General features: G+C 37.8%; 1 protein-coding gene across 2 annotated transcripts in view; it reads left to right on the forward strand.

The window, feature by feature from the left end:
- ELMO1 (engulfment and cell motility 1) overlaps positions 1-24,119 on the forward strand; it is a 315,735-nt gene that overhangs the window by 143,691 nt on the left and 147,925 nt on the right. For both annotated transcript variants that reach the window (XM_032700433.1, XM_032700439.1), the window contains exons 15-16: positions 4,130-4,234; positions 17,349-17,457. In XM_032700433.1, coding sequence (XP_032556324.1) covers positions 4,130-4,234; positions 17,349-17,457 — 214 coding nt within the window. The remainder of the gene's footprint in view (positions 1-4,129; positions 4,235-17,348; positions 17,458-24,119) is intronic.

The following is a 24,119-nucleotide window of genomic DNA, read 5'->3' on the forward strand; positions in this document are numbered from 1 at the left end:
TAAGTGTATCAATTCATAATTCACTGTGAATATAACTCAAAAAGTTCCCACTCTCCTGGTCCTGAGTTCTTAGGAACAAACATCCATGTATGTACTATGATTTCTTCATGTGATCCAGGGAGAGTTTTTGCATAGGTGCTGTAGAACCAGGTAGGTGATTGCTTTCCTTCCTAGCCCACAGAACCATGGTTTAGATTTAAAAGGAATTAGAAAATGAGTAAGCAAGTAATTGAAGACAGGAGAAAGAGATTGCTGTCCCTGGTGTTATCTTGGAAGACGGATTGTTCCTTTTTCTGCGGAAAAAAACACGACCACTTTTGAGAGGGTTCACTTTAGAATGACACCATTTAAATTGGAGTCTTCAGATGTTCTGAAGTTTTTCTATAATCAGTTCTTTTACAAGCCTGATTCTTCCCTGGAAACTTCTGATGTGTTTTTGTCATGTCAACCTACAGAAGTTAGGCATTCAGAATAGGGTTTCCCCTGAACTGTTTTGGTATTGGGAAAACAGCTATTAATGGGTCTAGCACCTACTCAGGACAAACTAGCATGATTTGGCAACTGATTTACATGGCTGCACATCACACTGGTGCAAAATCTGTGATAAACTGTCAATATTTGTCAAGACAGAAATAAATTTGTATGTTAATGGCCTAGGAATGCAGGAAAATAAATGGTTTCTGTGCTTCGGCGCATTCATGTGGAAGATGCTGTTGTTAGGAATAATATAAGGAACGAGCAGTTCCATTAGCAGTTATGGACAGTACACCATTGCTGTGATTAGGCATCTCGGTGTGAGGACATGTTCTTACAACTGAAATCTATACATCCCTCAGAGATTGCCAAAAGTAGGACAGTGAAGCCATTCAGGACAGAGAAGAAAGCTTTACACAGCTAGGGCTGCATGGGAATGCTAGGTTCTCTGAACTAATTACTGCACTGGGGTTTAGCCAGAATAGCTGTCATCTTGTGAAACATGCCACATGATTTTTAATTTTTTTTTTTTAATTTTGGGTTTACATCTTGTCCAAAAGCATGAATATTTGTTTCCACAGTATCCTATTATGTTGGTTAACAAATTGCTGATTCTTTTAGTATGTTAACATGTACGGCATAAGAGCGTAAGCTGAAAGATGCATAGTTATTACTCAACCTCGTGGAAAAAATAAAAAATTATCTGAAAAAATTGACGTAACAAATCTGTTCCATTTGTATTTCTTACTCTTCGCTTTTTATAAAGAGAAAAGTACCATAGATTTTGTACTAAACAGATGCAACAAATATGCCTGAAGAACTGTGTTCTGTATATTTAATAAATTATGTTGTAGGTGGGAGTGTTTGCATACTTCTGAATTATTCACTATAGCATTTTTGATAATTTAGCTTTGTATCTCATTCCATACCCACTCTCAGTAAGTTAATATTTCAACCACAAACATTCATCATGTTAAGAAAAAGATGATTTTAGGGGGAGGGAGAAAGGAGAAAGGGAACAAAGTGTCTGACATTTCTTTTGAATTTGAAGAATAATTTAAGATAATATATTGTCTCTCACATACCAGAACTGTCTTGTGGATCCTCAGCTATTATCAGCTCCAGTTATTTGACTTAACAGAGCTGAAGATCAAGCCCTAGTTATCCTGGGATCCAGAAACTTTTAAAACAAACAGCTAAAAATAGCTCGGTTTATAGGTTTGACATGGAGAAAAAGTAAGAAGTGATGGAGAGATCACTTTTCTGGTTGCATATAGAACTAGTAGTAATCATAAGAGACAAAATAAATTATCCATACTAAACATGATGAGATTTCTCATGCTCTCACTGTATTTCGTTTCTATAAAATTTGATATGTAGAATGGGAAATTTGAGATGTGGAAGGAAAGCACTATTCAAGCAACAGTAGGTCAACCTTTTTATAAAAAAGCATTAAAAAAGTATCCTGCTTTTATTTAAACATTGTAAATACCAGTGAAATGAGTACTAGTATTTTAATTGCTGGAGTAAGGTAGACGGGTACTCTCTCTGCTTGTCAGGTATTTATCCAAGTGCACCCTACCTGTGCTATAACACAGGAGCCAAGAGTGTGTGTTCAGCCCTATGCTGAAGTTCTTCTTACAAAAGGCATTGTAAAACTGGTGCTGTAGGATTCTCTGTTGACTGGTGCTTCATGTGGTTCCCAACAGCTTTCCCAAGGAAATGTGCCTCATGACACAGCTAAGTATCAAGTGGTGTTCCCCAGAACATGTACTTTATGACCAAAATGAAGGTAGTTTGAAATGAATAAACGGACTGACTTAGATATTTATGGTGGGTTGAGGGATGGACGCATGGATATACAGGTGGACATTTGTGTGTCTGCCAGACTTGACCTCTCTTAAAATGCACTTTTTGGAATGTTTGAAAATTGTAGAAAGAAAAGTTTTCTCCTCCCAGAAGCTGAAGTCTGTTGGGCTTGTGATGTTCTTAAAGCAGTTTTGTACTGATTTTAAGTGTTCTGACTGATAAATGCATCAACGTGGAAGATGAAAGTTTGAGTTGGGGAAACAACCATGAAGTGCTTTTGTCCATCATTCGGATAAAAGTGGAAAAAACAACAAACAAACAAAAACCCAGCTTGATAAAAAAGGAGTTTTGGGAAAATACAACTCAGTAAACCATTGTCTTCCCGCTCTAGACTACTACCACCCTTCTGCAATACCTACTGCGTAGATATTTCCATATAAAATCTAAGATTCTAGAAATCCTCTTGATTCCCTATTGCAAATAATGAACCTATGATTGTTTTGCTTGTACACTGGTTCTCCTAAGCTGGAAATGTACATTCAATAGGTTGTGCATGCCATCTTCAGCCATCTTTGTCTACTTTTAAAGTTGCAGCAGGCATCTTAATGTATAATTTTTGCTTTCTACTCTTTCTAATCTTTTATGTGGTGATGAATTATTGACTAGCTAAAACCAACCTATGATATATCTAAAGATAAAATAGGCAAGAAAGTGAAATCTCACATTTCTATCTCTTTATGGCCTGACAGACTCAACAGAAGAAAAAGTAGTAAAACCCATGCTTTTGTCAGTGAGGTGGGTGGATCAGACCCTGAGCACACTGCAGAAACAGACTAATGGCAGAAATCCGTACTGATCTCTACCAGTTTTGTGGTAGTAAATGCACTTTTAAAGTCTCTGTCAGCTGGGTCTTGCAGAATAGAAATACCATTGCAAAGCAGCGAGGGAAATCTTTTTGTGTCAGAATGATGAGCGGAGCAGGAGACATTGCATAGGTGATATTGATAAAAGAGCATAGCAGAAGAGAGGCATTTTTTGATGGAGACATAATCATCTTTGTATTTCTGAGCAGCTTCTGTGCTGAAGCCAGGCAAATGTTCATGTCTAAACCATGAACTGCATAAAACTTGTTCAAATATGCATTTAATTCCATCCAATCAAAAGATCATCTGGGTTAATGAATATTTTGAGCAAATGTATTTTTTTCATATAGTATGTGAAACCTGAACATTTGAAATATTTGAAATATGTAGGTGTATGTGGAAGCTAACGAGTTCTGGTTGTATTTGGTATGTTCATTCATTAATTCTATAGTTGAAATTTATAGATTCAAAACGTAACAAAAAAAGTTACCTGAATTCCACAAGGTGAATTTATTTAATTTCATAAAGTTTCCTCTGGGGCCCTTTGTCTTCAGGAGTCCACAAAATCCAGTAGACTTAATATAGCTATTTAGTCTGGTAGGTTTTTTCTCCATTTTCATGTTTATTTGAAATAGTTCCATAGCAGTTATATAAATAGGTGTCTGTTTGCTCAAATATCTGCATTTTCATGTACTTTTAATCTGTAGTATCACCAAGGAGTCTATCTGCCATAAAAGACTTGGAGATCTGCACTTCTGAAGCATTCAACCTTTGGGAAATTCCATTCCATAGCTATGGAAGTGAATTACTGACATGACAGCGTCATAGGCTTTAAAGTTCTTTCAGGGCATGGACCATTTCTTTGTTAAGAGCTTTCTGTTGCTGGACTTTTTTGACAGAGCATGCTAACATGGTGCTCATCACTGTGGAGCTGACAGCTTATGTAAAGATCTTAATTGAGTGATCTTGCCATCTTTTTACAGAATCATGTAAACCCAGCGATGGATTTCACACAGACCCCTCCAGGAATGCTGGCCCTTGACAACATGCTGTACTTTGCTAAACATCACCAGGATGCTTACATACGGGTAAGGTTTCTTATTGTTGAGATTTTTGTGGTTGCCTGTTCACAGTGACAATGTACTGTTTACAGTTGACTTTGTAGAGGAGGTTCAAAATCCTGGTGTTATTAACAACAAACTCTAGGAAAGTGAACCACATGACACTAAAACATGACATAAGTCTGTAAAAGCTTTGGGAGAAAGCTGTACATCTAGTCTGTTGTTGCTGAGTCAAATGTTATAGATACTACTTTTTGCAAATACTACTTTTTGCTTAGGCCTGCAAAGAGAAGGGAGATGAACTTGTGCCTTTGTCAGATGCATAATGGATGGTGATAAGCTTAGAAATTAGTAATTGTATAGTATTCTCTGACCCCTCTGTCAGGGTTTTTTGTGGAAAGAAGGCTTTGATGAGTGAATGCCTTGACAGGTAAATGAGTTGGCAATGTCCTCAGGTTTAAGATGTTTCCACTAAAACAACTGCTGTAGGTGAGGTCATGCTTAGAGTAAAATACCTACAAAGCATCATGAGTCACTTGCATAACCCGTTCCTGGCCCCTGCCCACTCCACTTCCTACATTTGTTATTTCAAAGGTAGTTAGAGCAAGTTATGTTGCATCCTTACAAGAAGAGGCATACAGCTGAATAATACGTGCCTCTGAAGAGAACAACCTTTCCTGAATTTTATTGAAATCAAGTATTTACCAAGCATAAACCTGGCAAGCACAGATGGGAGTAGAGGATAGTCCAGAAAGTCAGTGACTGGAGATCATAGGGATGGTTTAACTCCCCAAGAAAAAGTGCACATGCAGACCTGCTTAAAGAAATTTGTGTATAGTGAGGAGACATTTCCGATAATTTCTGCTAAAAGTTAAAAATCAGCTTTTAACATGCATTATCATCTGCTTTTTGTTCAAATCAGATTGGTGTCAAAGTTCTAATAGGTTTGTAAAGGGCCTGCCAATATCCATGAACACAATAGTAGACCATAAGATTGTAGAATTTGCTCGTTAAATAGATCTTTCTCCTCAGTCAGAATCCAGCAATAACTCTTAAAAAAGACACTGTTAGCATGCAATACAACAGTATTTATCAATCCCCATAAGCCCCTGAGTGGCTATTTCACATTCTGGACAAAGAGTATGTTTTCTGGATAAACTATGCCGAATAGTGGTTTTGTTTATAAAAAAGAATTGGTTACTGTTTCTCAATAAAATTTGGTAAGATCTGGACTGTGCTACTTCATAGGCTTCTTTTGAAAATTCTAAGTTTAGAGAATATACTTAGTAGAGGTAGCCAGTGCTTCCAAATGAGACAGTCATGTTTTAAAGAGCGTGAAAAAATTTAAAGAGGACAGAAATTCTAATGAAATAGAGTTTTTCTGTCAACTCCCAGCTTTTTCTTATTTTTCATTTTCATGTGGTAAATGCTGTCTTAAAAACTGGATTCAGTGAAGCATGTAATTAACCACTCCTTAGAAAGAACTTTGTTGCTGGCTCAGCTCTGTTTCTATAATGCAATACTTTAGCTGCTGAATTACTGAGACCTTTTGTTGTTTTGAGATGCCTGTTTTTATTCTTGCATGTTACGAGAGTGCCTGAGTGCCTCATGTATTTCCCATCTAAGAAAGAGTACACATACACTAGAAGTGCCTTACAGAGGTATTCTAAGGTTCAATTGCTTGCCTAAAGCTACTTTAGAAACTATAAACTCGCTTTGGGAGTATGTTAGCCTATCCACCACTCCTGAGGAGTTCTACTTAGTGTTTATACTTGCATTGCTGGTGCAGTATGAACACCTCTGAGATGAGCAATGATATGTGCAAGTCCTACAGCGTTGATAGTCTTTGATTGCAAAAGACACCTACTTTCTATCTTTTCATCTCATTGACTTACTAGCTGGTGTACAGTCATTTCCTGTGGGCCCTGACATGCCTGTTTCTTTTTTGAGTTCCTTATTTTACTTCTAACATTACCTTTCCTTCATGGCCTTTGGCTCCCAAAGCTCCCACAACATCAGTTTGCTCTACTTGTACAGCCTGTTGACTTTACTTATTTTTTTTAGATATATTTCTGTTCCTGTGTCCTAACAAATTTCTCTTGTGATCAAGCTAAAATTTCCTCAAGAAATTGTTAGCTATAAGTACTACTTGCATACTGAGAAACTTGTTTGACACAAGCTCTTCTCTTTTTTTCATTGTTGATACTAAGAAATATTTTGGTTCCTAGGAGGACAGATTAGTTTCAACTTGGCCCTTTGCAATACAGTTGACTCCTGTGCCATAGGTTAATTCCTAAGCCCCCAAATGAGATAATATCTCTTCTATGCAGTAATTAGAAATTGAGTCTGAAACCCAGAGTTGGTTTGAAATGAACTTGGAATATATAAAGTTTTCCCTGACAGAATGTGAGGCACTATCAGGAAGTCATATTGAGTGTATTGGCACTGCTGCATTTTAATGGGCAGCACAATTCCCTGCAGTCTGACCCGCCACTTTCTTAGGATGCTCCAGCTGTGTGACCCTAGTTATGTTATCTTCTTATATTAATGAAAAGCAGAAGTTAGAAGAGAATACAGTCAATAAGTAATCTCTTCCCTTTTCATTCCTTTTTCTGCCTCCTGTAAATGATTCTGCTTAGGAGTAATTTGTGTAATAAATGGATTAGTTAGGTGGGAAGAATGTCTGAAACTCAGGTGCCCTTTTGGGGACTGGCAAAGGGGTTTCAAAGACCATTAGAAGAGTAATGTACTTCAGTAAACTAATGTAAGAAGAGTAAATATAATTGCAATTTGTTGAAGAATATGGGTGTGAAGGCAGTGGAACAGATGGGTAACTCTGCATCTTGAAAAGCAAAAGGCATTTCAGGGTGAAAATATGGGTGTCACATAGTGAAGGAGGAAACAAAAATAATCACAATTTTTTCTCCTGTTTTATTCTTTTTTACCTACTTACCTACAATCCACTACTCTCATTCACCTTTTTCCTGTTGCATACTTATTCCTGAGATTGCAGTAATATGTTTTCTTTGCATGCTGTCTTCCTTGAGATAAACACAGTGTTTATGTAGACTTTGAGTTAACGGATGTTGAATCTCAGGGTTTTGTTTGCTATTCAATATGACTGTAGCCTCCAGCAGAAAAGTTGTTTAGCGAACAGGAAAAAAACAAACATGTTTTCTTTGACTGTGTGGTGTCGTTAGCTATCATTTGGATTTTTAAAAAAGCTTCCTATTAAATTAGTTTCCTGTTATCTTTTCTTTCTCTTTTTTAATTAATTGTCTGGTGCTATCAGTGACTGATATGCATTGGCTTTTTTCACGTTCCACTTCAATAATCAGTCACTATCATCAGAGGCTTGACTTTTAGAAGGTCATGACATAGTATTTGGAATGCATCGATGGAAGTAATATTGAATTTCTGAAAGAAATTTTAAAATTTTCCACAGGAAATAATTGGCAGCTTCCCAAGCTCCATAATTATAGGACAGTCAGTGTGTATAATTAAAATTAACAGTGAAGAAAATGATTGGAATAAAGCTTTGTGACAGATAATTTTTTCTGTTCCTTTGTAGCAGAGAAGTCATGTGTCCCCCCAGTTTCAATTTGCTTCCAAAACTACTTCAGCTTTATGTTTTACTAATTTTAAAAATAAAATTATAAGTTAACTTTAAGACAGACTTTATTCAGTACAGATATCTTGAAATTTTTGTTACTGGTTACTCATAGCAGTATGCTTTTGGAACTCTTCTGAATGTAAAGAGTGTCTGAGGAAAAACCTTTCCATGGAAATACTATTATGCCACCATTGCTATTACTATTTTCATTTATCACTGCTTTGTCTTTGATTTGCTCAAGAATTTGTGGTGCAAGATTGTTCAGATCCATTTTGTTTTCAAGATAGAAAGAGGAGAGAGGTATAAATATATGAAACCAAAATATTTTGTATGCATATATGCTTGTTGGTGTGTATTAATTTCCCTTTATTTTTTGAACACATGCACTTCAGTGATAGCTAATATTGATGTAAAATAATGATGCATACTTAATTTGGGGTGAAGTGTAAGCTAAAGGAACCAAACTGAACATTTCTTTTATTTGTAACCCAGAAAGTAGTAGTTGTTGTTCTGTGTTTCAATGTGCCATGTTTGTGCCTGAGATTGCCTCTCTAGAAACAGTAGCTTTGCAATTTTGATAAGTTGACTCCTGTATCTGCAGTTAGTGTTCATTCAGGCATTCGTGATAGCAGGCGGCAAAAGCAAAGCTACTGCTCCAGTTGGGAGTGTACTGCCATTCATCTTTGCTAACTTAACAGTGTTTCCAGGCAGAAAGAGCAGATGCCATTGGGTAAACTGGTTTTCCAGCAACTACACCTTAGCCTCTAATGTACTGCCCTTGAAATATTCCCTTATTTTACATTTTCCTCACAGGCATCTAACTATAGTGATAACTTCTGGTATATCTGGGAGGGAGTTTAGGATTTTGCTTGGAGATTATTGAATTTCACAGTAAGTCAGATGAGTCACAAAGAAGTCCTTTATGATGTTGTCTCTGTTGGGATCCACATTTCTCATTCTAATGAATTTGCTTTTGCTGACTGACAAGTTGGTGACTTGTCTGTATTTTTCTTCTGTGTTTCTGACCAGCTATATTCTAGCAGGACTCACTGCTTCTTTTGGGTGAGATTCTGCCTTCAGAAGACACATACTGTGTCTTGTCATTTTCTTTAAGCACAAGGGATTGATGCTTCAGGCAGAAAATGCAAATAAAGTTAGCAGCTCTGGGTCTGAGCGTCAGCTAGCCACCTATTTTGGATTCTGCCCAGCCGGCTGCCCAAATTTATGCCCAATTTCTTTGCCATTAGATTAGTGGACTCTTCATCTGTGTAGGAAAAAATTAAGTGTTCCTTAGAAAAAAATATAATTTTACTGTAGCCTGAAATTCATGTCTCTTCTATAGAAGAGAACATCTATCCATTTTCCCACTGATTTTATCTATTTAATTCAAATATTTGTTAGATATTACATGTAAAATTTTTGGTATAAAATATTTTCACCAGAGTGGGAAAACAGGGTTGAAATCTGTGCTGAAAAGTTTGACTTACTAACCTCTTGGTATGTTTTATAACGGATCCAATTCTACTACATTTTTGTGAGTAATGTGTAAGTGGTATGCCTGTAAGTTTTCTGTTCTTGTATTTCAAACGAATTTTAAAAGTTAGTAAAATCGAAACAACATTTGGACTCTGGTTACCTTGAGAGTAAGAATTACCTTGATTACCTGAAAATTAGAAGCTGGTTTATAGTCAGCAGTAAAAAATCCCCTTTCCCCTACATTTGCTGAGCTGGTAAATTGGTTATTCACGCAGTTGCAATGCAGGCACAATTCTTCCCCTGCAGCTAATTGAGTTGCTACTTTTGGGGAGGTTGAGGAGGGAATTCTTTTGCTTTTGAAGCTTTCAGAAGTCGCAGTGGAGGAGCAGGTGCTGTTTGTGAGTGCCGGTGATGCAGGCAGGAAAATTGCTGGCATCCTGCAGAGACCTTTCAGAACTTAAACGGGTTGAGTCACAGTCAGACTGTCTGCCATAGACTTTCTAACCCATGCAGTTGTTGTATAGGAGGCTGCCTACACATCCTTCCACCAATTCACAAAGTCTGCTCATGCCTACTCATTCTAGCCTGATCGGATATGAGGAAGGAGTCCAACATATAATTTCAGTATTTTCTGAAATAAATTTGAGCTTGATTTCTGCCATGCCTCTCCCCCCCCCCGAAATTATAGGAAAAGGGATGTAATTTGTTTCTGTTCTGCAGAAGGTAAAGAGAAATGTGAGCTTGTCACAAGAGTCTTTCTGGTGAGTCTCATGAAGGAATGCAGTTTTCCACATGAGACCTAATTGCCTAAGCCCAGTGGTTCCCAGCCTATTAGTGTTCTTGTCTCCTCTTTTCTCTGCCAGGCTTTCCATTCTCTGTTCTTGCCTTCCACTCAGATATCTAAGTGTTTTTCTGCCTGCCTTTTTTTTCTTTCCAAACGTCACGTAATTTCTGTGCTTTACATGACAACCCTGAGGGCCTCCATCACTGATGGCAGAATTGGGAGGGTCCCTAGTAAAGAGGCAAAATCTTGGAGTGGCTGGTTGCAACATAAACACAGACTTAAGTTAGTACTGAGTGAGAAAGAGAACTGTGAGGGAATCATGGCACTCTCTGCACAGCCCTGTGTAGCATGTGCAGTAGGATATGTATGATAATCTTACAGTCCTGGATGTGTTCAGATCTCTTCTTGCAATTCATAGCACACCTAAACTTTCCCACGTATATGGAAGCTACTGTCTAAATCAGGTCTTGATCCAAAGGATATGTATTTGCTATATTCTGCAAATACTGCAATTTCCTGCCTTCCCCCTCTGTCACAGGTGAACAAGGAGAGAATTGCAGGAAAAGCATTACCCTCTTACATTTGTGTGGGACATTAGGAGGGAGAAGGAATACCTGGCCATTAGTTTTCAAACTGGACCAGATCAACACCAAATCACTGTCACATACCTGTGCTTGTGGAAAGTGAAGAGCACATCCTGGTGCTGCTTCTGAAGATAACATGGCAACTGGGCCTTCTCATCTTGGGTCTTACCACTATACTTTACAATTATTTGGTTGATTCTGTGTGGAGTGGCAAGGAAAAGAGGAAGATACATATTATTTTAAGACAAACCACTGCATATTTATTTTTGATGGAAAATAAAAAAACCCCAAAACAGTCATGCTTCATGCTCATGTGTTTGTATGAGAAAGAAAATGTATTGCTAGATGGGCATCTGTGGAACTGTCCAAATTTAGCTTGTGATAGTTTGGCGCTAGATTTATTTTAAAACCACATCATAATTTTCCAGAAGAGAACCAACTTTTGGAAATTTTAAGCTGTCTCTGTTAGAAGTGTTTTATGGCTGCAGAGTCAAACACTGGCTATAATGTTACCATGATAGTTTGAATTCACCTTTTTACCTGTATGTTCTTATATAATGACATAATCAGATGCTATTCTTGTCCCTCCTGCCCTGTATGACAGTTTCACTGTCTCCTGGCTGCTTTGCCATAGTGGACTCCATGCTGTCTGATAGCAGTTCTCCTTGGGAGCAGCAGGTTAAAAGGCACTTCCTCATGTGATGAGCTGATTAGCCCCCAGGTGCTTATTTGTAGTTGTGCACGTCCAAGCATGTATCAGACAGTATCTGATCCTTAACCCATGTTAAGGATCCTGTAACTAGATGACCCTCAGGTAAGGCATGACTTAGCATCTGTGTTTCTCATGTCAGTGCCCCCTTTCTTCTTTTTCAGTATCTGTAGTAGGTCTCGGATCTTCGTTCAAATCTTGGTTTAAATTGCAATTCTAGTGCCTTCCAGAGGAAGGCAGAAATAGCTGATGCTTTATTTTGTTTTGCCATGAGAAATTTCTGTAATGACTCCGGAATGCGAAGGAAGACTGAGATAAGGGAGAGAGGAAGCCTGGGAAATGGAAAATATGAGGTCAGTCAGGACAATGCAAAATGAAGGATGTTGGAAGAAGACTGATGCTGAAGCTGAAGCAAATGACAAGCTGCCTTAGGAAGAAAACAAAATTGCTGACAAGGATGAATGGAAACTGAGTCTGACCGCAGTGGAGTCTCTTAGCCTTCTCAGGAAGCATATCCTAAGGACTTGCTTCTTAGAGTTACTTAAAGCATCTAAATGAAAAGGGAATGGTGAAGCCTACCGTATATGATAAGGAGGCTTAGGAAAAGGAAAAGCAGTGTCAAGAAAAGGAAGAACATCTCTGCAATTTCTGGGTTTTAAAATGCTGCTTGACCTTTCATTTTGGGTCTGAGTTTTTTATGATCTTTACTAACTAGTTCTCTGAACCTCTTGATATTAACCTACAGCAGACTGCTAGAAAACTTGTTCTCTATTAAAACGGAATCAATTTAGATAGTACTACAAAATTGGTCTCTGGAAATGCTTCCTTTTAATAGTGCAGCAACACTTATTGAATTGTCTGCTCGGGGATTTATTAGAAGTATTGATGCAACTATAGTGAATATTGCCTTTCAGTTCTGTATTTACTTCCTAATCATAATGAATCTCTATTCCATTGCCAAGCTCTGATTTTGGTTCAGGAATCTGAGAATTACGTCTGAGTTGCTGTGGGCAGTATATTTTGAGCCAACTTCATCTTTAATGTGAAGGATTAAGGGACTGGCTAAGTCGATATTTCTTCCCAGTCAAGGAGAAATATTTCTGTCCGGTGGTTTTGGCCTCCTGGATTTTGATGAGGAAGCTTTTGAATATACCTGTCTTGAAAAGTTTGCCTTTTGACAGTCATTAACTCTTAGATGCAGATATAAGCTTCATTACTGAAGCTAATGCAGATTTTTAAGCTCATGGTAGTCAAGTGTGGAAAATCCTTAGTTTAGTCCACTGCCTCCCTGAGGGTCTATTTTGTGCTTCTGAGGTAGTGATAGACTCAATGAATAATTTAATGGAAAATCATAAAGGAACTCTGTCATAAAGTTAGAAAATCTTTTGATTTGGGGTTTGGTGTCTTGTTTGGGGTGTTTTTTACTCCTGGAGAATTTGCACTGTTCTTCTGTGATCTTGGTGTGATACTTAAATTTATTTTATTTTAAATTTTAAAATAACTTAAAATCTATTTATTTACTTATTTCACGTATTTATATTTAATATATTTATTTTATTTATTTTAAGTTTTATTTGTTTCTTTAAATTAAATTACATTTAAAATAATTTTTAAAATTTATTTTATGGCCGTGCCTTTGGTAGATATCTTGTGGAACCTCATACAGTTGTCCCCATCCCATCGATCCAATCTGTCAAGATCCTGCTGTAGAGCCTTCTTACCCTCCAGCAGATCAACACTCCCGCCCAACGTGCTGTCGTCTGTGAATTTATTGAGGGAGCACTTGATCTTCTCATCCAAATAATTGATAAAGATGTCAAACAGGACCAGCCACAATACTGAGCCCTGGGAAACATCACTTGTGACTGGCTGCCAGCTGGATTAAGTTTCATACATATATGTAGTTATATGTTGGTAACTTAATAAAAACTGCACAGATCTGTATTCTACTACAGATACTGTCAAATTCCCATGCCTTAACAGGCTACAGAGTTTCACATGTAGAAATGTCAAGAAAATGTATAACACTGTGTCATGGTTTGACTCAAACTTTTCCTGGCTGCCCTCTGTCAGTAATTTTCTTTTCTTTTTGTTCTGTTTTTATTGAAGTTCTCTGGGTCCAGAGAAGGGCAATGAAGACGTTGAAGGGTCTAGAGCACGAGCCTGATGAGGAACAGCTGAGGGAACAGGAGTTGTTTAGCCTGGAGAAACAGAGGGTCAGGGAAGACCTTATTGCTCTCTACAACTCTTGAAAGGAGGTCATGGTGAGATGGGAGTCTGCCTCATCTCCCGGGTAACGAACAATTGGTCAAGGGAAAATAGTCTCGTGTTGTGCCAGGGGAGATTGGAATTGGGAGATTGAAACAGGCGGCCCTAGGAAGTGGTTGAGTCACCATCCCTGATGGTATTTAAAGGGCATGTAGATGAGGCACTTAGGGACATGGTTCGGTGGTAGACTCAGCAGTACTGGGTAAATGGTTGGACTTGATGATCTTAAAGGTCTTTTCCAGCCTAAATGATTCTTTAATTCTGTGGTGTCAAAACTTCTCCTGCATTGTCCATGGTCTCTGCCTTTAAATGTTTGTTTTTCCCAAGCAAAATTTAACCACGGTACCTGCTCATTCTGAAATGTCTGGTGGATCTGCAACTCATTGTGGATTTGTGGTGGGGAGGAGGAGGAAGATAATAGGGTGCAGCACTTCATGAGTGTTAATGATAGACCTCCGTTTGAATGAAGGTTGTGTGGGCTTGCGACTTCCTCACTACCTTCCTTTCCATGGTAAAATAACTTCTGTGATAGAAATGTGAATCAAGCCAGGATTGTGCTTTATAGACATAGAAAAGTATTCTCAGTCTTGAGCTGTGTGTTAAATTTCTTTCCCTGAGATTGTTTTCACCAGTTTATGAAGTAAACATGTCCATTCAATGCTTATTTCTCCTCTGCAACCAGAGTGATAAAGGAAATAACATTAAAATCATGCCCTTATCAGCTGTATTTATGGCATTTTACTTTGGAACAGGATATGAGTCGTGAAGTCACGAAAAGAGTATTACAAATATAATAATGAATGTTGTAAATCTGTTGCCAAGACTAGGAATTATTTCTCTTTGGGTATTTATAAGAACCTCTTTTTTTTTCTTTCCCTTTTTACTGTTGCTATTTCGTACAGAAGATCCATATCTGTCAAATTTGCCTACAGATATTTAGATGCAGTAAAGGGCGTTCTTCCTTTCTTGAAGAAATGTAACATGGCAGCGCTGCCTTATTTTGTACAGCAAATGTTAAAAAAATTGCTGCTTGCAGAGTGTATGTCTGAGGATCATTTCAAGACTGCTTTACATATTGATTACTCAAATTGCCATTTAATTTGCTGTATAGCAATACACAGTACCTTAACTATTTCTCTGGCATTCTTATTGATTGCTGTAATTCTGCCTTACATTATATGCATAGATGGTGTCACCATTAAATATTTATGTGCTCATGAAATGTTAATATGTTGGGTTAATGTGAAACTCAACAAAGTGCATTTGCCAGAAGCGAGCAGGAATACTGATCCAAGTGCTTCCCTTTCCCTCCCCCTTGCCCTTTCAATTTGCCTCTCCATTGATTTTATTACCAGTGTTTCTCTGCTGTATCTAAATCCGTGTCGAAGCAACACTCTGCTCCAATATGCAGATTTTATGTTTTATTATGCGGGAGATAAAACAGGGTAATAAAAAGAACAAGAGATCTCAGGGAGGTGTTGAGACACGCAGCTTTACATTGTGCTTGTGCTATTCTATCACTGTTCCTGCTTTTGGGTGTAAAAATGCAGCACTATCCTCCATGAAAGAGACTGAAGCAGGATGACTCATCCGGAATACAAAGTCATATTCACATGTTCCTTGAACAGTGGCTGCAGCAATGTAAAACAAAAATAGCAGGAGTTTTTCTTTGATTTGGTACAGCTGTTACCCAGAGATGACATGGAACAATTACATGTAATTTAAACCAAAACTTTTAGGAGGAAAAGTCCTCTTGACAGACTTTTGAACATGATTCTGATGCTGTCCTGTTGAAAAGGGCCAGTAAAAATTTGTAGTGGTCAAGTATATATCATATCTCTAATAACTTTTTAATCTTTTGTAGGAAGTGTAAGCAATTTAAAAAAACAGCACCAGCACTGAAAAACAAAACCAAGTGATCATGCTTTCTCACAATACAGAGAGCAACCATTCTTTTACATTCCTGGGAGATGGGCTGGGAGCAGAGTATCAGCTAGAGGCTGCCCTTTGTGTACAGTAGGATTGAAATAGAAGCTTGGTGAAGAGGCTTTGGTATGCTGTATGAAGCACATAACTTTCCTACTTACCTTTGGGTTTTTGTTCTTTTTTCACTTTTAACTGCTTCACAGGGAAGGCTTCTGCACATAAGAGAATATGAAACAGTCAAAACTAATATCTGGGGAGGGAGGGAAAGGTTTTAGTGGCATCTGGCATTGCATTGGTCCTCCCCTTTATCTCTCCTCCTGGTTTTGGTTGAAGTTCCAGCCTTGAAGCTTTTGCAAAGCTTTCTTTGCTGTAAATATTGGAAGATTTAAAACAATGAAAACCACAAACAAAGCCACAACCAACAAAAAACATCAAACAAATAAAAATTGTGAAGATGGAAGCTAAGGAGACAGGAGGAATGCAAAGCAGATAGCAGTGTCTAAACACCCATTTGTGAAGGAAATTTAGAGAGCCTCTGAGGTTCTCTGTTACTTGGCAAAATCTCTTACCTTTGAAATTCATTTTCTTCTTCTATTCTCATCCCCAGGCTATGCAGCAGCTGTTTAGGATACATTTCTTTCTTTTTATGAAGCGGGAAAGTTTGTTCTGCAAAGACAATTCTTACTGCAAATCTGTTTTGACCGTTTTGGTTTTTTCCTGCCTCTATATTCTCTTTTTTCAGGCTCACTGCTTCAGTGAAATCTATATAATTTTTATAACTTGTTTTTATCTGCAGTGAAATCTCTTGTTTAGTTGTAGTGCCAGAGAAAACTTTAGGTCAACTGTATTGGATACAGCAGAAACTAATGCGTATAAAAATGTGCAAGGAGTTATTTTCTCCCATTTATTTTACAGTGTCACTCAACAGAGAATGCAAAGGCTCTCCTTGAGTAGTTTTTACAGCATTCAGGGGCTTGATGTAAGAGTGCTAGTTCCCATGAGCACAAGTTTCTTCCATAGCAGAGAGAAGAATGAGGACATTTTCTTCCTTTGTGAGCTTCAGTTTGATTTTTAACACTTGAGCCTTCTTTGGAGACTGAATCCAGCTATGCAAATTCTGTCCCACTTTGGTTTTATAGATCCTTCTAGGTGTGTTCGTGTCTATAAATAATTGTATCTAATTTCCTTTAACCAGCAAATTTGAAATGAAACTATTTCTTTTTCTTTGACTTCTACTTCAGTTTCTCCAAGCCAGGGGTGGTGCAGAACATCAACAGTGCATAGCAATGACAAAGCTTCCCAGTTGGTCATGGACCAGCACTGCTTATGTGTTGCTGACTGCCTCAGACATAGAATCATAGAATAGCTTGGTTTGGAAGGGGCATTTAAGGTCATCTAGTTCCAACCTTACTGCCTTGGGCAAGGACACCTGTCCCTGGACCAGGTTACTCAATGCCCCATCCAACCTGGTCTTGAGGACTGCCAGAGGTGGGGCATCCACAACTTCTCTGGGCAACCTGTGCAAGTGCCTTATTACCCTCACAGTAAAGAATTTCTTCCTAATATCTAACTGAAACCTATTCTCTTTCAGTTTGAAGCCGTAACATAAATGACATGGGTTATTTAGCTGCAGGGAAGGCTAAGGTTTATGAAAACAGAGCCTCCACATATAGTTTCCTAAATTCAGTCTGGTGTATCTTGTAAATGTTGGATGAGGTGGATAGTGTTTCAACTCATGAATTCTTCAAACTGATTATTTTCTGTTTTGATTCCACCTTCAGATTGTCCTGGAAAACAGCAGTCGAGAAGACAAACATGAGTGCCCGTTTGGCCGAAGTAGCATTGAGCTGACAAAGATGCTGTGCGAAATACTGAAAGTAGGAGAGCTACGTAAGTTGACCTGTTTGATCTCTAAGAACCATGCAGTGAGTTGAGTGATACCTGAAGTTTATTTCAATGCAAGAGTTTTCTTCTGATAAGTGTTTTTTAGTTGAACGCTGGCATTCAGAATGCCTGTGTCCGTTTTCTGTCTCTTACTACTTTGTGGCATACCAAGGATGAGGGTGGAGTAGGGGAAATGGACACTTGTTCTTTGACTCTCTCCTGTATGAAGCAGGGCAGTTGCATCATTTCTGGACAAGTTAGTTCTTTTCCCATCTGTTGATTTGATATAGGAGACTTCATGGTTGTTCCATGCCATAACTTATTCCATAGGTTGGTTTTGTATGAGTATCATAGTCATTTTTTGTGGGATTGCTCATCTAAACTGACACGTCCCATTTTCTCTTAGATATCTAAAGCTCTATCTAAATGCCAGATGATAGATGTATCATTTACTCTAACAGTGTAATATGAAATACTATATTTTAATACAGAGTAATAAGCTGTCTTTGGCTTCAATTACAGTCCCTTGACAAATTATTAGATACTATCAAACAGAAGAACATGTCTGTATCTTCATTAGTCTAGAGTGTTGGTGTTTATTGATATGTATAAACTTCAGCTACCCATCAATAATGTTTTGGATCCAGCTGCAATCTGTTTTGGCAGACACTACTATGAGCTTCATTTTCTTGTTGCACAAACAGGGGGCACAACTGAGATGCCTTGCTTTCCTCAGAGATGTGTTCCTTTCGAATTTTTTTCACTAATCTTTTTCTTTTACCTTTACACCTGAGTCCATGAAATGTAATGAGAGAAGCGCAGTGTAAAAGGCAACAAGAAATCCTGTTAGGTATCAGTGGTTCTTGATGCCTGCAACAGGAATCAAAAGTTCTGTTTTAAAAGTATGATTTGGTTGATACATTCGAAGCTTTTAAATGCAGTGTTTTGAGAGAATTTATTGACCAAAGGAAAAAGCTGCCTTTGTGCAATGGGCCAGGGTAAAACCCGTGCATTTCTTGCAGCTTCCAAATTGACAGTTCATATCTGACAGATCCAGATAAATGAGATGATGTTTACCGCTGAATACCCTCCTAAGTAAACCAGAGTCATTAAGGATCACATTCACTCTGTCTATAAATAAAAAGTTTAGCAACTGTTTTAGATGTATGGTTATAGTAATGTGTTGTGTAAGGTTCAGACTGTAGCAGACACGACTCCTTAAAATAACCTTACTGCTGCAGTTGAGGTGTCTAATGCCAAATCACGCATGACAGATCTGTCTGGATTTTTCTGCTGGTAAATGTAGGAGGGACATATCATCTCAACAAAGCTGTAAGCCTATTTGAAATAAGTGCTAAAGATCAATTTTATTTTTACAAATGCACAGAAAAATATCTGAAATCCAAAGTACAGCTTTGTACATAGTGTTTTAATGTATGTCCCATCACTCCATGGGACTTACACTGTACTTTGTTGCTAAGAAAGATGATTGATCTAGAGGTGGTGTCTCAGACTCTTCCTTGCTGTGTCATAAGAAGTCACTCAATAAATAAACCTCTTTTGCCACAGACAGGTTTGTTATCTGTGTGCAGGGGGCTGTATGTAGGTGATTTGCCATTTATGGTACTGTATGTCCTGATTCCTTCTAACTTCTGCTGATAGCTCCTTTCATGTTTTAACTTTTTCCTTATCTGTTTTTTAAAAGTGGGGACTGTGACTAAAATAATTGGATTGGTTTTTTGGTCGTCTGTTGGTTTCATGTGTTTTGTGTGCATGTGTGTGTGGTTTTTGTTTTTTTTGGGGGGGAGTGTTGTTTGTTTGTTTGTTTTAGAGTAGCTCTATGGTTTGGAAGTGTGGGGTTAGAAAGAAAACTGAAAAGTTCCCCAAGGAAAGCCCTGGCTTAGGGATGTTAGCTGTTAATGTTCTGAAGCCACTCGTTTTGATGATATTGAGGCTGCAAGTCACTGGCATGCTCGTGTGCTGGTGTGCAGCAGGCTCCCATGGTGGTCATTCCTGGGTGTGTGATGTTGTAAAAGGTTAAGGAGATGTGCACTGGTGCTTCTGTTGATAGAAACCAGGTGTAGCAAGACTGACTTCTTTAAAGTCGTGCTGATCTACACCCACAGAGCATCTGTCTCTGGATGTGGCAATAAGATTGCCTCATAGCCTTATATTCACAGGGGACAGAGCTAAGGTTGCTTCTAACTCATCTTGACAATTCACCTGTTCGTGGGTGTGTTTCCTTAATGGTTTTGTTTATGTGGAACTCTAATTGTAATTTTAAAAGGCTGTACTGAAACAAACCTTTAAATAATGTGCAGAGAGCAGATTTCTTGAAAATGACTTCACAGATGCACATCTTTAATGACCTGTGATCAGCAGTATATTTTGTTAAGAAATGCAAACTAGATCTGACATCTCAGGAAAGCGTACATTCCAGTTTGTTCTTCACTTGAGATTAAGTACTGTATTGCTGAATAGGATTGGGCATCTTAAAAATCAGTAGTTACAGTTCAGGGCAAAGATGTTCCTGTTAGTTTGTATGTGGTAGTTTCAAAATATGTAGTTTGCCTGCCCATGTTTCTTCAGATACTCAAAACTCACTATTATTGTGTTGCAACATAGAAATTTTTTTCTAACAGTTTCTGAATTGTAGCCACAATAAATGACCTTTTGCTTATGAAATATTCAGCAATAGAAACTTTCTTAAAGTGCAGAGTAGATAAAAGCAGCTAGATTGTCCATTATTTATGAAGAGTACTTTAATGCTGATTATATTCCCCTTGCTGCGCTGTATTAAATACCTTTGGGCAACAAGAAGGCATTTTACCATTTCTTTTTGGTCCTTTCAAACACACATTCATCCCAGCAAGGACTCAAAAGACAGTGTTAAAGGCATGCCAGCTCTTCTACTCTTGTATTTCCCCAAATCCAGGTAGTGGACTTAGTTCTTTGACTTTGGTTCCAAAATATTCATGACTTGGAAATTCATCTCTTCTTCAGCAAAATATTTAAGTGTATGTTTAGATCTTGTAAGTAAAGAAAGCTCAAATGGAAGCTGTGATTTGAGCATATGGTAACTGCTTTACAGAGGTGGACTTGCAGAGTAGAGGAACTAAAACTTAAGAGGAAGGTTGGTGTAGTGTTTTAGTAACATGGAAGTTAGAATGAAACACGTCCATAAGACTCCTCAGTAAACTCTCTGAATCAGGAAAGAGTGAGATATTTAACTATAAATCTTTTAATCTTGTGCTACTGATGCTGTTAAAAAGGCATTGAACAGAATGTCTTTAATGAGTACTTGCCCAGCCACTCACCTTAGCAAACATTATGGTAATTCTGATTTTATGCAGTAATAACATCCTTTGTTAACAAGAGGACTTTCTTTCTTGTCCTCTGTGTCTTGGAGCTGACATCAAACAGAAACACTGTTAATCAGTGGTCAATCCTCCTTGCCCTCTGGGGTAAGGCATTTTGACACTCCTCATCCCTGGTACACTGACAAGTTTACAAAGAGGAGAAAAGGTCAGGCCATCCATATCTCCTCCTTAGTAGCTATGAAAGCTAAGGTAACCTCCACTTTCCCTCTTATTGAAGTTTTAGTAAATGGCATGTATGCTTAGGGGAGAAGGAATACCTACTTAACATCTTCATAAGTAAGAATCTGAGCTCACCATTTTGCATAAGTAGCCCTAATGCTCTCTGATCTGTGCCTACAGAACCCAGTTCTCTGTACCTCTGCTCAGCACATGACACTTTCTACCCTCAAAACCCCATAAAACTCTTATCCCTGCTGGAAAAAGGTACTTGACCATGTTACCTGCTTTATGCAGAATGGGTACAACTTCCCAGACTTGTTGCATTCTTTCTGTACAGGTTCAACTGAAATTGTTTAGTGTTGATGCTGTGTCGAGGCTTGTATCTGATGGGGGAATGATAAATTAGTGCTGTGTGTACTGAGGAAAGACAGTGCTACCAACAGAGCAGTAGTCTAAAGATGTTATAAGCCAATATCATTGCATGCCTTAAGTTATTCTGTAGTTAAGGCATGTCAGACTTCAAGTGTTTTTCAGTGTGTTTTTGAGCAGGACACAGATGTTCAACTGACAATATTCACATTTGGTTGTTTTGATGGGGGTGTTCAGGGGCTTTTGCACAAATCTGCGCTTAAGCTTTCTGACAGACCACAGGGGTATATGCTATATGTCAGATACTTATATATGGATTGTCCTGAAGCTTCTGTCAGAAAAACATCTTCACTGTTTTTTTGTTTGTTTGTTTGTTTTTTGCTTCTCTCTCATGGGGAATTTAATGGCCATGGGATTTGTTAGACTTAAGCTAATTTACAGGATTATTTCTCCTCAAAAGAGGAGATTGAAATGCAAATGTATTATAATGCTGTTTGTGCGTGCTTTTGCTATAGATTTCTCATTGCAGTTATTGCCCAGGTTGCAATTGAAGTGATCTAGAAATTCTTACCTTGTTATCCCTTCATCAAATAGAATGTGCTGGACATTAGGAGGTATACAGTGATATTGGTGGTTGTGCCTGCTGAGATGAAAGTAATCAAATCTCATGCTTCAAGGAGTAAGCTGATTGCTGCAAGGGTCAGGAAGCACTTTTTCGTCTTTGCACAATTTTTCCTCTGTATTGCACAATCCACAGTGTGCAGTGTAGGTTGTTTCTGTTGTCCTTTCCCTGGGAGCATACTGGTCACTCCAGGATCAGCATTCCAGACCTGAGGGCTTGCGTGGTTTGATTTTCCTTTTGCTACAGCAAACCCAATATTTTTATAATTGAATGTCATATTTTAAAATTTTTTTCCCCTTGCTTGAAAGCTAATTGCCTTTTTACGCTCTTCTTCCTTGTCCTTCTCTTAAGTTTAAATAGAATAAAGCACTAGAAGTAGTAAATAAAATAAGAGATTACTGTTCTGACATTTCTTCTTGTAATTTCATTTTCTGGAGAGTGAAGCATTTTACAAGTCAAGGAATGTTGGTTAGGAAGTTGAAAAACTTTTCTGGCCAAAAAGGTATTTTGTGAAAGGTAGCAATTTTCTGTTTTGTCATGAATACAATAAAATAATTAAAAAGACTTCTAACCTCCTTTATCTTAGCTTTTTACTGCATTCATTCTTACATATCCACTTTTTTTATCCTCTTGCCCAAACCATCACCACACCAGACAGCTGCCATTCATGGCAAAAATTAGGCCAATCTTAGACAATAATCAATATTTGAAAATCAGTAACAGTGAAGGGGATGGGACGAATATCCAAAATAACCCATATTTATCTTGAGTTTTAGGGCTTTCTTTGGAAACGTTACTAGCAAAATAACCATTACTGACTAATAGGAATATTAAATATTCTTGTCCTTCTTGATGCAAAACTAACAACTTGCTGAGTAGTCTAAATTGTACTTTTCTTTTGTATGATAGCAGAATCTTATTTTATCAAACAGTCCTCTCCTTCTATTTGCTGGCTCAATCCCTCAGGAGAGACAAAATGAAACTTTCTTTTTCTGGAGAGATACTAATTTATTTGCAATTAACCTCTTCCTACTCTAAAAAGACTCAATCTCTTCATACTTATGGTAAACTGTGAATTCTCTACAAAATATCTACTGCAATCTGTGAGAATATGAGCAACGGAGCTGCAGACACCTTTTGAGCAAGATGTTTCATTTTTACCTCTGAGTCACAGTGAGACAGATTTAGGAATGTTACTTTCTACACATGGTACTGTTGGCTTGAAAGCTGGTAGAGTGTTGGCTTCTGGGTCAGTTAGCTAGACAGCTGTCTAGTGTCCTTCAGTGTTTTTACCTACTGTCTTCAGTCATATGTCTGCTCTTTGATCTCTTTGGAGCAAGGATCATAGCTAGTTTTGTATGTGCAAAGTGCTTAATCTTATTTGGCACAGGATTCTTTAGCTTCTTTAAAGTTACATTTACTCAATTTTCAACATTATTATTAATAATAAAGAGCATCATGCAGGGAGAGCAACTTAAAAGCACTTAAGGGTAAGAAAGAGATGTAGATGTAAGGGATTTATTTTATTTTTTTTTTTTTAGAAACTGAGTAATGTATCCAAAAGACAACAAAGAGGTGGCTTCATTATGTGTGAAGAACTCTTTCATCTGGTATTGAAACTGATAGCAAGAATCAAGACCTGGAAGTAAAAAACTAATAAGTTCAAACTGGGGTAAAGTCTAGGCATTAGCTCTAAGGGTGCTGAACTAGGGAACTAACAGAACAGAGAACTGAAGAATGACGAGAGGAGGATGGCATGGTAGAATAACAGCTATACTTTGTTTTACTGTGATTACTGGAACACCATTCTAGGATTTTTGAAATTTTTTAATAAGCTATAATGGATAAAGTAAAGTCTGGGCAGATGTGACAGTAAACAAGAATTATTAAAATAATTTGGATTATTGCCATACAAATCAGTTTACATAGATTAAAATATGTTTGATTTATTGTCATAGGAAAAAGTATGGATAAAATAAAATCTTCAAAATATCTCCCATTTTGAAAACTCTGCATCTCTTCTGAGCTTGGAGAGTTCATTCGGTGCATTCCACAGAACTTCTTGGTTTCCCAAGAAGATAAAAATACAACAAACTTCCCTCTTGCAATGCCAAACATTGGAACAGGCTGTCCAGGAA

This window comes from Chiroxiphia lanceolata, chromosome 1 (genome assembly GCF_009829145.1).
Source record: "Chiroxiphia lanceolata isolate bChiLan1 chromosome 1, bChiLan1.pri, whole genome shotgun sequence".
Classification (NCBI taxonomy): Eukaryota; Metazoa; Chordata; class Aves; order Passeriformes; family Pipridae; genus Chiroxiphia; species Chiroxiphia lanceolata.